The sequence below is a fragment of the Dermacentor andersoni genome, chromosome 1, assembly GCF_023375885.2.
Source record: "Dermacentor andersoni chromosome 1, qqDerAnde1_hic_scaffold, whole genome shotgun sequence".
NCBI lineage: Eukaryota > Metazoa > Arthropoda > Arachnida > Ixodida > Ixodidae > Dermacentor > Dermacentor andersoni.
In genome coordinates, this window is record NC_092814.1 from 214260057 (window position 1) to 214277574 (window position 17518).

General features: G+C 48.5%; 1 protein-coding gene across 1 annotated transcript in view; it reads left to right on the forward strand.

The window, feature by feature from the left end:
- LOC126548127 (probable RNA-binding protein 18) overlaps positions 1-17518 on the forward strand; it is a 60819-nt gene that overhangs the window by 19079 nt on the left and 24222 nt on the right. Inside the window, exon 4 of the mRNA XM_050196242.3 lies at positions 12638-12708. Coding sequence (XP_050052199.2) covers positions 12638-12708 — 71 coding nt within the window. The remainder of the gene's footprint in view (positions 1-12637; positions 12709-17518) is intronic.

A 17518-nucleotide genomic window follows, 5' to 3' on the forward strand; every position in this document is an offset into this window, starting at 1 on the left:
TGCAAACGGGTCGCAAGCCCCAAAGGTAGCGTTGGCCTGGCGGCCTGGGGCACTGGAAGCATCCGAAGGTCCCGGCAAAGCATGAGTCGGCTGGTAACAGAACAACTGGTTTATTCTAACATCGCAAAAGAGCGGCCGGTCAGGTCGACCGAAGTGGAGAGACGGGAGTGCACGTTACTCAACAGAAGAAATCGGAGCCTCTCTTGGCGTCCGGGGGCAGCTGCTCTTATACTTTCGCAGTTGAGGGCAAGAAGGAAGACCTCGTGACGAGACCACGTGACGGCGGGTACGGACGAGCTGAGATACATGTTGAGACGAGTGTAGTGACTCAACCGCCGGCCGGGCGCCGGACAGACCTCCTCGCTTCACACTTGGGGAGCTCCTCTCCCCGGCTGCTGCGCTTTGACAAGCGTGGCACACACACACACACGCACACACGAAGACACGTGGCACTGAAACACGCCTGGACGCGCTTGGCGGGGAGGCGTATCGGCGGCGCTGAACGGGCCAAAATGTCCGCTGCTTGGAACGAAGCCCCGGCGTCCGTTGCATCCGCGCCGGCTATACCGCGCGCCGTAGGCGAAACGTAACAGACCGCCCCGCCGGGGGAAGGAGATCCCGATGGTCAGGGGACTGCATCCGCTGTCCGGAGGGATGTCGCTCGATGATGCTCATAACCGAAGTCGGGCGTCCTTCGGCGTTTCTTGAGCGCAACGCACAGAGAAGGCCTCGTTCTCTCGTTCAGGTTCACACAGGACGCTGCAATGTGACTTCGGGAGAGTTGACATTTTTGTTCTCGTTCCCGGCAAGCGTTAGAACTACGCCGAAAGTCAACCGCTCAGTCAGCAAGCACGGCACAACCCTCACTAAGCCCTGCCAGGCTTTTTCCCCTTATATACTACTGCCTAGTTCCTTACAGTAGTTTAGCAGCACTCAGAACGCGTCCATAAATCGGAAAATTGCACTAGAAAGCACATCATCACTTTGAAACACTACACAAAAGCAATATGTTAAAAATCCTGCCTCAGGAAGAAAAACATCAGTAACAAACAATTTTGAGGCTGATTCCCACGTTAGGGGCTTCGACTTAAGCCATCGGCGTTACCGTTGAGACTCCCCTTTTTGTAACGCACCTCAAAGGAATATTGTTGCAAAGCGAGGCTCCAGCGCAGGAGGCGGCCATTTTTGGGAGAGATGGTCTGCAGCCATTGGAGAGGGCAGTGATCCGTCTCAATGATAAACCTCGAGCCGGCTAGGTAGCATGACAATTTCTGAACGGCCCACACGATACACGCACACTCTTTCTCGGTGGCGCTGTACGCCTGCTCACGACTGGTCAGCTTACGACTAGCATACAGGACGGGGTGTTCTACTTCTCCCTTTTCCCTTTGGCACAGTACAACGCCCATGCCTCGCTCACTAGCATCGCACTGAACAACGAACCCTTTTGTGTAGTTGGGCGATCGTAGCACAGGCTGGCTTGTTAGGGCGCTCTTTAGGGCGCTAAAAGCTCTTTCCTTTGTCTGGTCCCAGACGACTGTTTGCGGCTCTGTCTTTCTTAGAGCATCCGTCAGGGGAGCCGCGATATCAGAGTACCTGGGGATGTACCTCTGATAGTAGCCGGCGACACCTAAGAACGACCGAATATCGGTCTTCGTGCGCGGTTGCGGGAAGTCTCGCACAGCGGCCACCTTTATTTCAGAGGGGCGGCGACGACCCCGTCCAATCACGTGACCAAGGTAGACAACCTCGGCCTGTGCTAACTGGCACTTGGGAGCCTTGACTGTCAAGCCCGCATCGCGCAGGCGGGTTAGCACTGCCCGCAAGTGGGCCATATGCTCAGGCCAGGATGCAGAGAATATCGCTACGTCGTCTAGATACGGTAAAGCGAATTCTTGCTGTCCCCGCAACACTTTATCCATGAGGCTTGAAAAGCAGTATGGCGCGTTCTTCAAACCAAAGCTCAACACTTTAGGACGGAATGTTCCCATTGGTGAAATGAACGCCGCATACCTACTAGCCTCTTCTGTAAGTGGAACCTGCCAATAACCCCTGACAAGATCTAGGGTGGAAATAAACTGCGCGCTACTCACTCTCTCAAGGCGCTCCTCGATGTTAGGGATCGGATAAATTTGATCCTTAGTGATGGAATTAAGCCTGCGGTAGTCGACGCAAGGACGAGGTTCCTTGCCCGGTACCTCAACTAAAATCAAAGGGGAGGTATAATCACTCTCACCCGCCTCAATAACACCGAGCTGTAGCATTTTCTTTACCTCAGCCTCCATAATATCGCTCTGGCGGGGTGACACCCGGTACGCCTTGGATCGTACTGGCTCTGGGGAGGTAAGTTCTATGTCATGAGTAAGGACAGAAGTCCTACCAGGCCTCTCAGAGAACAGACCTTGAAACTCTTGTAAGAGCTGGTGTAGTTCGGTTTTCTGCTCAGGCGACAGCGATGCTTTACTGATTAAGTCACTAATGACTTGATCGGTGTCTTTCCTGTTCGTCACTGAGCCTAGTCCCGGAAGCTCGACCGGAAGCTCTTCGGGAGCGTTTACCATCATACACACTACTGCTTCCCGTTGCTTATAGGGTTTGAGCAGATTACAGTATTAAACTTGCTGTGCTTTCCGTTTTCCTGGCAGACTCACCACGTAGTTAACGTCCGACAGTTTTTGAACAATCCGTGCTGGGCCCTCCCACTGCACGTCGAGTTTGTTCTTTAGCGACGTGCGCAATATCATGACCTCATCGCCCACCTCAAAACGACGGGCCCTGGCTGTCCGATCATAATAAACCTTGGCCCTCTGCTGGGCCTTTGCCATTGCTTCACCTGACAACTCCTGTGCCCTTCTTAAGCGTTCGAGGAGCTTAAGCACGTACTCCACCACGACTGGGTCGTCGCCCCTGCCTTCCCACGATTCTCGAAGCATGCGAAGCGGAGATCGCAGCGAGCGACCGTACACCAGCTCAGCTGGCGAAAACCCCGTAGCCGCATGCGGCGCGGTCCGTAATGCAAACATCACCCCAGGCAGACACAGCTCCCAGTCAGTTTGATGTTCAAAACACAATGCTCTCAACACGCGCTTCATGACGGAGTGGAGCTTCTCAACGGAATTCGACTGGGGGTGGTGCACTGAGCTGTGTAACAGCTTTACCCCGCACCTTTCGAGAAAGGCTGTCGTCAAAGCGCTAGTAAACACTGTGCCCTGATCTGATTGGATTTCCGCAGGAAAACCAACTCGCGCAAATATGGACAGTAGTGCATTGACTATCTCAACAGAGCTGAGTTCTTTAAGCGGCACTGCTTCAGGGAACTTTGTTGCTGGGCAGATCACAGTCAAAATGTGTCTGTACCCCGTGGTTGTTACCGGCAGAGGTCCCACTGTATCAATAACGAGCCGTCTAAAAGGCTCCGTAATGATAGGTACCAACTTCAACGGCGCCCTCGATTTGTCCCCTGGTTTGCCCACCCGCTGACAGGTGTCACATGTCTTCACAAAGTGGTCTGCGTCCCGAAAACACCCTGGCCAATAGTACTCTTGCAAGAGACGGTCCTTAGTTTTCTTAACTCCTAGGTGTCCGGACCACGAACCCCCATGCGACAAGCGCAACAGATCCTGACGGTAGCACTGAGGCACGATCAGCTGATCGAACTCCACTCCTCTGCGGTCTAGATACTTTCGGTACAGGACCCCACCTCTTTCCACAAAGCGAGCATTTTTCTTGGCGACACCTTCCTTGACAATGCAGCGTATGTTTTCTAGGCTGCCATCCTTCTTTTGCTCGGCTATCAAAGCCGCCCGGCTGACTTTTAGCAGCCTATTAAGTCCGTCTGACGTAGGCGCGATGAGCAAATCTGCAGATAGCTCTTCTAACTTTCCCGCATCGGGAATTTCCTCTCCAGTATCTGGTGCCTTTAACGCTACAGGCTCAATTTTATTCAGTTCGGGCGTGCTCTAAATATCGGCTTGCTGCGCCGCTGACCCTTTTTCATTGTTCGACAACGTCGGTCCCGCAACTACCGCCTTTGCAGCGAGCTCCCGAACCTTCGATCTGGTTAAGGCCTGAACGCTAGCCTCACCAAACAAAAGCCCCTTCTCGCGCAGGAGGTGATCGGACCTGTTCGAAAATAGGTACGGGTACTGGGGGGGCAGCATAGATGACACTGCCGCCTCCGTCTCAAGCGCTCCGAAAGGTCCTTCAATCAGCACTTTTGCTACGGGCAGACACACGCTGTGAGCTTCCACGGCTTGCTTGATCCATGCGCACTCGCCCGTGAACATATCGGGTTCTACGTAGGAGGGGTGAACTACATCCATCGTAGCTGCTGAATCGCGAAGCACTCGGCACTCTTTCCCGTTCACGAGGAGGTCTCGCATGTAAGGCTCGAGAAGCTTCATGTTCTCGTCAGTGCTGCATAAGGACAAAAACACGACTTTTGTTTTTGTTTCTGGACACTGCGCCGAAAAGTGACCCGGCTTCTGGCACGTATAACAAACGCGCGCTTGCCTCGTCTCGAACCGTTTTCTGCGTTCGGCTTCGGCTGCCGCCGTCTCCTTACGTTCGGTCGGACTGCTTTCACTCGCATCCGAACTACGTGTGTCCCCCTTTGCTCTCATGGGTGTGAACTTCGGCCTCTCAAACTTGGAGCCAAATTCACCCTTTTGACCGTCCTTAGCTCCGCGAGCCCGACGCGTCACAAACTCTTCGGCTAGCTCAGCGGCTCTAGCCACCGTACTAACGTCTGGCCTATCCAAGACCCAGTACCGCACGTTCTCAGGTAACCGACTATAAAACTGTTCCAGCCCGAAACACTGCAGAACTTTCTCGTGGTCACCAAACGCTTTCTCTTCTTTGAGCCACTCCTGCATGTTTGACATTAGCCTGTAGGCAAACTCTGTATACGACTCACTTCTGCCTTTCTCATTTTCCCGGAACTTCCGACGGAACGCCTCCGCTGACAGCCTGTACTTTTTTAGCAGACTCGATTTCACTTTCTCGAAATCCTCTGCCTCCTCTCTCTCCAAGCGAGCGACTACGTCGGCCGCCTCGCCGGGTAACAAAGTGAGCAAGCGCTGTGGCCACGTTTCCCGAGAGAACCCCTGCTTCTCGCACGTTCGCTGAAAGTTAACCAGGAACAAACCAATGTCCTCTCCAAGCTTAAACGGCCGCATCAGGTCAGTCATTTTGAACGATACTCGTTCTCCTGCACCGTGTGCCTGACTTCCATTACGAGCGCGTTCCATCTCTACCTCGAGACGCTTCATTTCCAAAGCGTGTTCGCGCTCTTCTTTTTCTTTCTGTTCTTTTCGTTCACGCTCCTGTCTCTCTTTCTGTTCTTTAAGTTCGCGCTCCTGTCTTTTTGCCGTCTCCCTCTCCTCAATGGTCTCAAGGCATTCCGACAGCTCGTCATCCTCAGCTTCTAACTCAAGAATAGCCCTCAGCAGTTCTGGTTTTCTGAGTTTGTCTGAGACATCCAGACCCAACTCTCTTGCAAGCTCCAGCAATTTCGGTTTGCGCAACGACTTCAAATCCATGGCTGCTCTGAATGCTGCTTTCTCTACTGCCTACTATTGTCTTGCCGCAAACTAACCCGGCAGCAACGACAACCACAATTACCAGCTTTGTTTCTGACACTAACAAAAGCCTGGCAAAACTCAGAAGAAGAAAGTCCCGCACTCACCAAACCTCGCAGCCAAGAATTCAGCGCAGTCGTTCCGCTGCAGGCAACCAGTCATCACACAGGGCTCGTTGCACTGCTCCCGGATGGTCGTTGTGCTGCTCAGCATACAGTCAACCGCATCTCTTCGCTGCTGGCCTCCGTTGTCGCGATCTCACCGCTGGCAACCAGCTGTTGGAATCGCACCGCTGGCACGAGTTGTTGCAAACCTCAGTGCTGACGCCCGTTATTGCAAACGGGTCGCAAGCCCCAAGGGTAGCGTTGGCCTGGCGGCCTGGGGCACTGGAAGCATCCGAAGGTCCCGGCAAAGCATGAGTCGGCTGGTAACAGAACAACTGGTTTATTCTAACATCGCAAAAGAGCGGCCGGTCAGGTCGACCGAAGTGGAGAGACGGGAGTGCACGTTACTCAACAGAAGAAATCGGAGCCTCTCTTGGCGTCCGGGGGCAGCTGCTCTTATACTTTCGCAGTTGAGGGCAAGAAGGAAGACCTCGTGACGAGACCACGTGACGGCGGGTACGGACGAGCTGAGATACATGTTGAGACGAGTGTAGTGACTCAACCGCCGGCCGGGTGCCGGACAGACCTCCTCGCTTCACACTTGGGGAGCTCCTCTCCCCGGCTGCTGCGCTTTGACAAGCGTGGCACACACACACACACGCACACACGAAGACACGTGGCACTGAAACACGCCTGGACGCGCTTGGCGGGGAGGCGTATCGGCGGCGCTGAACGGGCCAAAATGTCCGCTGCTTGGAACGAAGCCCCGGCGTCCGTTGCATCCGCGCCGGCTATATCGCGCGCCGTAGGCGAAACGTAACATTACTGAACCGGCGCAACAATGCAATTGCAGATTCTCCTTTACCAGCATTTGATTCGATTTGTTGCTGCCAGTTTAGCGTACCATCATAAGTTATCCCTAAGTACTTAAAAGCTGCAGCTTGCATTATCGGCTCATTTCAGTAATGAATATCAATAAAAACCGAATTTGACAGTGGAAACACAAGTAACAAGCATTTCTTGACGTTAAGCAAAAAAGACAGTCCATCCAGCCCGGACTCAGACAAATGTGATTGCAAAATTTGGTATAACGTATTGATATCCTACGATGAGGAGAAAAAATGCAACATCATCAGCATAGAGGAGTTGCACATCCTGATGAACTGGGACCGAAGATAACAAATGTTAAACGAAAGTGGTGAAAGAACTTATCCCTGTGGTACGCCTCTCGTCTGTTCATTATACCTGATGTCACCCCATCCTTTAAACAAAAGAATTTTCTACCCAAAAGGAACTGTTGTATCCAAGCCACTAAATAGTCTGGAACAGCGCAGTTTGCTAATCTAGAAATTAAAATTCAAAGTTTGACTCTGTAATATGCTTTTGCAATATCTGAAGTTACCAGTGCTGATACATCTCCTGATAGTCCTGCGAGTCGAATTCAGCTTTCTAAATCAACATGAGCTGACCATATGGAACATTGACACCTAAGTCATATTTGTCTTTATATCAGAATACTCTGAGAAGAAATACATTGAGCTGGACATGGATTACTCTTTCTACAATTTTGACTAGATTCAATGGAAGGGCAATTAGCCAAATGTTTTCTAAGATATATCGGAGGTTCTGATTTTTAAGTAAAACGACGATTTTTGCACTTTTCAAGAGGTCGGCATGCATGTTTATTGTAGTGAACAGTTCGCTATATTCAAGAGCTCATTTGGGAAAGAGTTAAATAATAATTTAATCATAGCAGTTGTGATGCATAATTCTCATGTGACTGACAAAGGCTATGGCTATGCTGATACCTGGCTATGATGAACTATCGCCTCGGCAGAAGTGCGGCTAAACAATAAATTTTTTTCACTAAATTCCGTGATGTTATGTAATTGAATATGCAATTTTATTAAAAAATGCCAGAAAAAATGTAGCCAAGCAGTCCAGTGAAAATGCATGAAGCAGTGAACAGGGTGCAGAAATGGAGGGGACACTTGCTTGGTAGTTGGCGCCAATTTCAAATCACTCGGAAGTGGAATGTGGGCGCTTGCATGGGTAGGGGCACTTGATCAGAATTTTACGGTCAAGAGGTTAACATTGTTAACTTTTTAATTACCATGCCTATTCAAATTGATCACTGGTGAGGAATCATTTGAATCGGTGATTTCAGCTCGCTTAAACCATTTGTCAGAAACATAATGCTATCCCACAAGCAGCTTAGGAAAAAGGTTTTCAGAATCAGGTTCGGTTTCGTTTCTGTGGCAGTACTGTCATTTTGATCCAAATTTTGGTAAACAGGCATGCACATTGTGGCGAAAATTCACATGGTCTTTGCCTTTAAAAAAAGTATGTGGCTGTGATTGCGACGCATCAGATTTTTATGATCGAGACACCTGCAGTTAGTCGGAGGGTGACATTATATTGCTAGATTTATGATCTTGCAGTGCTGATGGGTGCTTCTTATGACATTACTGCTTGTGACACCCAACCACATACCGGAACTAGAAACTCGAAGGAAAATTAATTGCTTGACTTCACAAATGCCTGACAGGCAAACTTAATCTCAGTCTGCCAAGTTGTGTTCGTCCCCTCGGCACTCGAAGAACGCGTCATAGCCGGGAACATTCACTTGATCCTGTATTTGCAGAGACAAACAGTTATAAGCTTTTTTTCTGAAAACCATTGAAGACTGGAACTTACTTCCTACTACTGCTGTTGTATCAAGTGATTCTGTTGCTGCAGTTGAGCAATTCTTTTCTTCCTTTTAAGTAGAAATGTATATATTGTGTTATTGATACTGCTTGTAATGATAGCCTGCAAATTGTGTTTGTTGTTGTATACTTCATCTATCAATTGTCTGGTATTTTCATATTGTAGCCCCTCCTGCTAGGGCCAGATTGATAGCTCCCCACAGGGGCATCTGCGCCAGCAGGCATTTGGTGTGTTGGGACACCACGTACCCGGGCGCACGAGGGTACGTGGTGTACCCTTGTGCACCACGTCTAACCGTGCGCGGCTTAGCTGTGTCCGGGGAAAGGGGGATCCTGGGGGTTAAACCTATGCCAGCTGTTCGGACCGTTAAGGCCCCCTGGCGGAGGCAACACACCTCTTTTGCCTCTGCTTCATGTAGACGGCACACCCGGACTGACCCACCCGAGGGAAATCGGTAGTTGCCTTTTCATACTCTTCTCACCAATCTTTGTCGTTCTCCCTCACTTTCAATCTTTCTTATCCTCTCCTTATTTCCTTTTACTTCCAATTTTCTGGGCAGCAAGGGTTAACCTTGTGTGGGTAGCCAACCTTGGGTACACCATATTTGGTTATAGTAGTGGGGTACAGCTGGCATATGCAGGACCTGCCCTTTCAAGGTTCTGCAGCGTCCCCTCATTGGGCTCCGTGGTGGATGGCTGGCGCTGCTGCCGAATTTATTATGTGTATTCATGGCAACTTCTTTCCCCCACTTCCTGATCGCCCTCAGAAACGAGGGTGCACCGAAGAAGCCTTTAAGTTTTTTGGCACTCGGACACAACTTTCCCCACTTTCACATAATCCACTATGATAAACCTGAAAAGACGGTGAGAATAATCTCGCCCTTCGTCGTCTCAAAATCTCTGATTGAAGTTTTCAGTCCCGGTTACAAAGCATCGAAAATGGCAAGCGGGGATCTACTTCTGGAGCTCCGCGATCAGAAACAACATGAAAAACTGCCCAATCTTGGGTCCTTTGGGGGTAGTAACAGTGACCCCACACCGTACCATGAATACTACCCGTGACTTTGTCTCCGATGCTGATCTGATAGACATGTCTGAAGCCGAACTTCTACAGTGTTGGAGTGATCAGAATGTGATCAATGCTAAGCGAATTTAAATGAAGCATGATGGAAAAGAAATTTATACCTAACACCTAATACTTACATTGGGCTCAGGCATCCTGCCCGACACTATCGAGGCAGGATATGTGAAGATCCGGGTCAGGCCGTATGTCCCGAACCCTTTGCGATGCTTTAAGTTCCAGGGATTCAGCCACAGTGCACAGAACTTCCGAGGCCGTCAGACTTGTGCAAAATGCGGTGAAAATAAACACCTCTCTGAATCATGTGAAAGCTCCCTTCACTGTGTGAACTGTGATGGGACGTCATGCTGTATATTGTCAGTTATATATTGTCAGAGATCTAAACGCACATAACACCTCGTGGGGAGACTCCCGTTGCGATGGAAGAGGGAAGTTAGTGCAAAACTTTCTCTATTCATCTGGTGCATGCTTGCTCAATAAGGTGGAACCGATGTACTATAGCGTTGCACACACCTACTCCTCAACTGACTTAAGCATAGTATCCAGCACTCTCCTGCCGTACCTCGAGTGGAATGTTATTAAGAACCCTTACGAAAGTGACCACTTCCCGATAGTTCTAAATCTCACAACACAGGATGACTTCTCCCCACGTCCTCCTCGATGGAAGGTTGACTTCCATCGAGGAGAATTATTCCGTCCATCTGGGAATTATTCTGAGAACCTACATGTTTAGACAGGGAGGACATTGCTGGTCTTACTATAGACTATGCCGTGGCTTACTTGACAGGTTTTATAATATACGCTGCCACAAAATGCATCCAACAAACGAATCGACTGTCTAATAAATGCCGCATCCCCTGGTGGAATGACGAATGTCAAAAGGCAAGGAAAAAACAAAACAAAGCTTGGGATCTGCTACGTGACTGCCCAACCGCCGAAAATCTCATTAATTTTAAGCAAGCAAAGTCGCAGGGCAGAAGAACATGTTGATGAGCTAAGAGAGACAGTTTGGAGAAGTATATATCCAGTATTAATTTCATACACTGATGAGAGAAATTTCTGGAACCGGGTAAAGCAATTAAAAGGCTGACTGTTTCATCCTCTACCCCTAATAAGTACCGAAGGAGACTGCCTAGAAAATTGGGCAGATTTTCTAGGTGAGCACTTTGAACAAATCTCGACTGCATCACACTACATGTGCACATTTCAGCGTTTCAAAGAAAATGCACAGTGACAGCACTTTGAATGCCAATGTGGAAGAACTGAAGCTTGTTCAGCTTAGCTGAACTTCAGGCAACACCCAATAGTTGCAAAGACTCGGCGCCAGGTAGTGATCGCATCATTTATGAAATGATCAAGCACGTACACTCAGAAACTCTAAAAACACTTCTGTCTCTTTTCAATGCTATCTGGGCAGCTGGATACATTCCATCTGCTTTGAAAGAAGCTATTGTTATACCCATACTCAATGGAAGGACCCGTCTCTAGCCGGCAGTTACAGAGCAATAGCTCGAATAAACTATCTGTGCAAACTATTTGAAAAAATGGTACACCGGCGCATAATCTGTTTCTTAGAAAATAACAAAATACTAGACCCCTTCCAGTGTTGTTTCTGAGAAGGAAGGTCGACGACAGACCACCTCGTTCGCATCAAGGCCAACATCAGGGATGCCTTTATACATAAACATTTCCTTTTTTCATTGTTTCTCGACCTGGTGAAGGCTTATGGTACGACATGGCATTTCGGTATTTGCCGGGACTTTTCCACAATGGGTGTTCTGGCAACGTGCTGAACACAATCGAAAGCTAACTCTCTGATCGCACATCTCACGTAAGAGTGGGCAACAGTTTGTCTAGAACATTCACCCAAGAGACCGGTGTGCTGCAGGAAGGCGTGGTTAGTTGCACACTCTTTGTCGTAAAAATGAATTCACTTCATACAATCATTCCACACACCATGTTTTAATCTGTATATATGGATGATGTGCATATAGGCTTTACCGTAGTTACTTGCATAATGATACCACGGCCAGTCTCGCGTCGAGACCGGCCATGGTAGGGGGTAGGTCGGCGTGCATCTCGTTTTCTGGCGCGCGTCTCACCCTTGGCTGCTTATGGCTGTAAGTGCAGCTGAGCGCATACACAGCCGCGCACCCTGCTTTAGAGGTAATCTGCCGCGTGTGCAAAGAGTGTGTGTGCCGAGACAGCCAGGCACCATATAAGCCGTCTTATCGCGTATTTAGTATTGAAGGTTGCGTAATCTCGAGTTTCGATGACCCGCTGGAGCGAGAAGCAGACGAAGCATTTGTTCCCTGCTGCCGGCGCTTTTCCTGATAGCGTCATCCCAGTGCGGGCAACGTTTGTCAGCCACGGAGACGGTGTGCACGCGAAAGCCTGGCTGGCTTTGCTTAATTCGTACCGCCGAGCAGATATCGTCGACCACCGTAGCATGAAACCCTATCTTTCGATCGTCGCCAACTCCCAAATTTATTAAAATGAATTGTTTTATCATTCAGAGTTGCTTTTTTTCGATTGCGCAATAATTGGGAAAATTCTGCTGCCCATTTGTGCTTAAAAAAATTTGATCAGCAACTGCACTTAGTTCCATAAAAGGTCGATTTTCAATACAAAGAAAGTTTGATATAACGAAGCATATTGCCGATTTTACTGACTTCGTTATATATAGGTTTAACTGTATAAGTTGTTTCTAAAGTCGCGCAAGGAACACACAATGCTATAACTGCTCCACTGAAATTCTAATTGCTATTTTGATAGTTTCACAAAGGCACTGAGAAATTTGGGATAAAGCTGAGGTGGGTGTCACCTTGTCATAGCAATGCACCAGTTTGCACAGCAGAACTAGTCCATGATTACAAAGGGACTAAAACCAAACTAAAATACTTTGAGATGCAACTTCTTGTTGTCCAAAGATTAATAAACATTTTATTTTTACGTGCTGTCCTTCTAATTTAGCTTGATTGGTTGCTGTTATAACCATACATTTGGAGTGCGGTGACGTAGTGTTGTGACGGCATGCTTATGTAAAGCAGAACAGCTATTTGTAGTCCTGTCATTGTTATTGAAGACTCTACTATGTGTGAAATGTTTATTAGCGTTTATTGTTTGCATCTGACTTGCATCTTCTTTTTATCATATGTTCACCAGGTTGACCTAGCAACACGAAGGCAAGGCTTAAGTCTTGGAGTTGCAAAGAAAGAGCAGAAGCCAGTTCCCAAGTAAGTTTATGTTGCTGTAGTTTCCATTCTGAATTTCCTTGGGTTTATTTATTATTCAACCTGGGGTTTATTTATTATTCATCCTGATCACACTTCTCATAACACCTGTTGGAAACATATAGATACTATGAAACCAAATCATTCTTGTAGCTAAAGTCTATAGTATTCACTTTCAGCCCTAATGAGTAGCTTAACCTTTGACTTTTTTACATTTTTATACCTTTTTTTAAATGTGGTATTCAGCTTTCCTTCACTTGTTGCATTGATGTAACTTGTTTTGCACGGTTATTGTTCCTGATAAAGTGTGGAATTCCTACCCAAATGAAATCGTTCCTCCAGTAATTCATGGAGTTTTTAACCTACGAGTTGGCATTGCTGTAGCCACAACAATCAAATAGCATTGACAGATAAGGATAAAACTAGTCATTCAACACATGCCTGATGTTGCATTGTCCCTCTAGTTCCTTTTGCTGCAAACAGCAGTTATGAGATAGGAAATGGGTTGACTGTTCATTAATTAATTCATCACACTTTTGTTCAGGCACAGCACATAAAAAAGGCTTTAAAGTGGTCCTGAACCACCCCTCGCGCTTGTTGAAAAAATGCAATCCATGGATAGCATATGCTGCTGTGAACACAACTAAATTTTGTAGTAGTTCACAGCGCATAAAGCTCACAAGCAGAGCATGAAGTCAAATTTTTCTCAAGCACTTTTAAAACGTGGCCTTCTCCTCGTCAACTTGAAAGCTGCCAGCGCCTCTCATATGTCATCATGTGCACAATTCCCATGGACGGGTGCTACTGGCTGATAGCTGACATCAATCAAGAAGGGTATTTAGATCATTCGGCTTCTTTCAACTTACTGTGTATATCTACTGACGCAGTTTAATAAACAGGCTGAAGTAAGCGAAAATCTGTTTTCGAAATTCAATAAGAATTACGTACTACTGGAAAAAGCCGACAATAGTCTGCTCAGGCTCAGCCGTGGCCACCCCCATAGGAATTAAACTGTGGCCACGCTGCTTATCAATGGCATAGCCATGGGCCTGACGGGCTGCCCAGGTGGTGCCGCGACAATGCCGGTCAACAGAGCCTACCAAGCAACATTAATAGGTTTCGGGTAGTACAAAACGCGATGCCCTGCTGGTGAATGCATGGCACCATGGCATATCTGCTCGTCTCAGCTCTGTTGCTATGAGAATTTTGGAGAATTTCGTGCATGGGAGGCTTTGTAGCATGCCTTCAGTCGCCAAGAAAGCAAAGTGCTGTGCCAAATGCATGTACTGCGCACGAGAAGTCGCAGACGCTGTTTCGGTGCGCGCTCGCTATCATGCGTGTGCTGCGCAAGTCGCACGATGCCAAGCTACAACAGACTGCTGCAATATGTGTCCATTAGTTTAAGCTTGGGCACCAACTCACAACTGTGACCCAATAACAATAAATTACAGTAAAACCTCGTTTAATGAAGTTGAAGGAAGGGGTCGTAATTACTTCGTTATAATCATTAGTTCATTATAGCCACTAGCCATTTCTATCCACAATTAGCAAGCAAGAGAGGATGTACTCACCACCAAATCCCACAGCAGCCTGCCACGCGAAAAAGAATACTGCTGTCGCACGGAAGAAAATCAAGCGAAAAAAAGACAGCGAGGAATTGCTACTTTATACGCCAAACGGCTCATCACTGATCGATCAACAGCACACCAGCTGGCGGCTCACTTCGCAGAAAAAAAGTCCTTGATAGATTTTTGCCGCATCTTCAGGTGAATGATGGCTTTTTCAGCAGCAGCCACTAGTTCGAGCCCATCCTTGTCATCGTGAGCGCTAAAGAAGCGGCGCAGCAGGTCTGTCACATGCAGTGCTTGTGCAGGCATTAGTACATCGGGTTCGCCAATATTACGCTTCCGGGCTGTCGTCGACACATTCGTCACTGTCATTATAGGCACACCCGTCACCGCACGCACAATTTCCACCTCTGTTAGCTCTTCCGTCGTCACCGCGTAAGCATCGGCACTGACATACGTGCAGAAGCTGTCGCAGTCGGGCACAATGCTGGCATCAAGGAGAGCATCCCACGATGACGCTTGAGGGCTTGGTCGCCCGCAGCACCCTCATTGGCGGCAGCACCTACATCTTCACTGTTACCACTGCTGCTGACGCCAAATGAGGCATGCCGGAAACAATTGGCGATCGTGCTTGCCGGTACAGCCATCCAAGCAGCCTGTAGCATCTCGATCGCCATGTACAAGTCAATCGCGGACTCTCGCTTCATGCTCATATTGAGTAGAATCCGGTCGATCACACACTTGCATTAGCCCAACTTAAAGTTCATGATAACTCCTTGGTCGAGGGGTTGCACAACTGCAGTGCAGTTTGGCGGCAAGAAGCATAGCTCGATGTTTTTGAGCTAAGCGGCAGTGTGGTGGGCCACGCAGTTGTCCAGTTCGAAGCACATCTTCCGGTTCAGCTTGCCCTGCCGCTCATCGCACTCCCGCAGCCATTGTACGAAAATTTTCTCGTCATCCAAGCCTTACGGTTGGATACATAACTCACTTGGAGCTTTCGTTTGCCTTTGAAGCATCGTGGTGACGCACTTTTGCCGACCACGAGGGCTGGCACCTTTTCCGACCCGTCCATGTTGGCACAAAGCAACACGGTTACGCAGACCTTGCTCTGCTTACCGCCCTGGCAGTGCTCACCTTTGAGGGCCAAGGTTTTTTGTGGCAGCATCTGGTAGAACAGAATTGTCTCATCTGCTTTGAACAAATCCTTGGCACTGTATTTTTCTAGCAGCTGTCAAACGTTTGTCTCCACCCACGCCACTGCAGCTTCGCGGTCAACATACTGCACTTCCTTGCTGACAGCCCTGCCGACGATGTCGTGGCGCTCCTTGAAATGCTGCAGCCAGCCGACACTCGCCACAAAATCATCGTGCCCCATGATGCATGCGAAATCCCTCGTTTTGCGCTGCAACAGTGCCCCACTCACAGGAGTGCCACTTGCGTCCAAAAACCACTTGAAGACCGCCTTCCCTACAGCTTCGAAAGCGAGGGCTTGCAGGTTCTTTCTGTTGGTGACAACTTCTTTACCGCTCAAAATCGTCAACAGCGTGCTCAACGCTATGCTGAAATCTTCAGCCACTTTATTCTTCTTCACGCCGGACTCGACGGCTTTCAGTATAGCCACCTTCTGCTCGATTGATATCGTTTTGCGCTTCCGTTTGCTGTCAAACATCTCTTTTCTGGAAACTAGCACAAACGAATCGATAGAAACACTGATATCATTGATGTGCACGGAGGTAACGACAAGCAACAACAAAACCGCAGTCGGCGCCGTCCCACGCACGCAGCAGCCGACAGGTAATTGGGTTGAGATATTGTGGCAAATGGACATGCTTTTTAGGGCTCCGTGGCGGCAACGAAATGATAAGCTTTTGTGCATGCTTTGAGCTTGCTTCTGTTCTTGATTTGCAGATTTTTTTTTTAGCCTTTACATAATAATTGGAAAGCTTTTTTTTTTCTTTTTTTTTGTGTCGCGGGTATGTTTCGTGTGCATTTGGTTTCTGCAGTATAGTCAGAGCGTCCTTTCGCGCCACGTGCTTCAACACGTGCTACCAACTGAGACGTTAAGTCTTTATAGCCTTTAAATAGTAGCTTGTAAGTGGCAAGACTAATAGGTATGAGTGGTTTTACAGTATGTGTTTTGGTAGGTAAGTGAGAGCATGGCCTCATGGTTGAACACGTGCGAAAATGTGTCGTACCTTAAGTATCTGCGGCATTGATTGCTTTTATTACATTGGTGAGAATTACTTTGAGACATTTTAAAGGTTTAGATCCTGTGTGTATCGGTTTTTGCTAGAAGGCACGAGCTCTGCATTATTATAGTATTATGGTATTTGCATTAGAAAACACCGTGCAATGCATCGCAAGAAAGCCGGGAAAGCAAGCAGTGTGTGGGGGGTCCCTCAAGGTAGGTGAGGGGACGGATGAGAATGGAGAGGGAATCAAGTCAATCGGCACACACTGTGACGTCGAGGCTTGGCTGAAGAAAATTGAGGCATTCCAGGAAGAGCTTGTCAGACAGGTTGAAGAGCTCAGAAATGAGCTAAATATGGAGCGTGATGCACAGAAGGTAGTGGAAAAAAGACTTGAAGCTGCCAAGAAAAAGCTGAACAGGGCCGCCATTGTGAGCAAGAATGGTCTCACAATGGAACGCAGTCCCCCGACGTGACAGTAGATGGAGTGTCAGCAAAGTATGTGAAATGCGTGCAACGTGGCGAGGGGTTAGCTGGAAAGAGCGGCACCTACTTTGAAGCCACCACACGGAAAAAGCAGAAGCGCAGGGGTCAATTCAATGCCCCTTGTCGAGTCCGAATCACGCGGAAAAGGACAAAGCGAAGCAGGGAGAGGTAGGAGAGAGAGTGAAATGGTGATTATCGCCGGCGACTAAAACCTGGCTAGGTGCTCAGCAGCAATTGTGGAGAGGCTAAAAGGTGATAAAAAAGTGGCGGTAGGGACATTTCCAGGGCGGACGCTGGGTTCTGTCATGGAGCGAGCAAAAGCAGAGCTCGCGGAAAATGCCCACGTGCACAACCTTGTCATAGTAGCAGGTGGGCTAAACGACGTCCTAAATAGGGAAGGGACAGGACTAGCCCAGCGCTTGGCGAAGGGGATGGACGACTTGCGCGAGCTGTCCCCTCAGGTGTAGATTGTGGTGTGCACGGTGCCGGAGGTGCCTGTACGTGACAGTCACATACAAAGAGCAGTAGTGGCGGCTAATGAGTCAATATGGAAAATGAGCCACGAGGAAG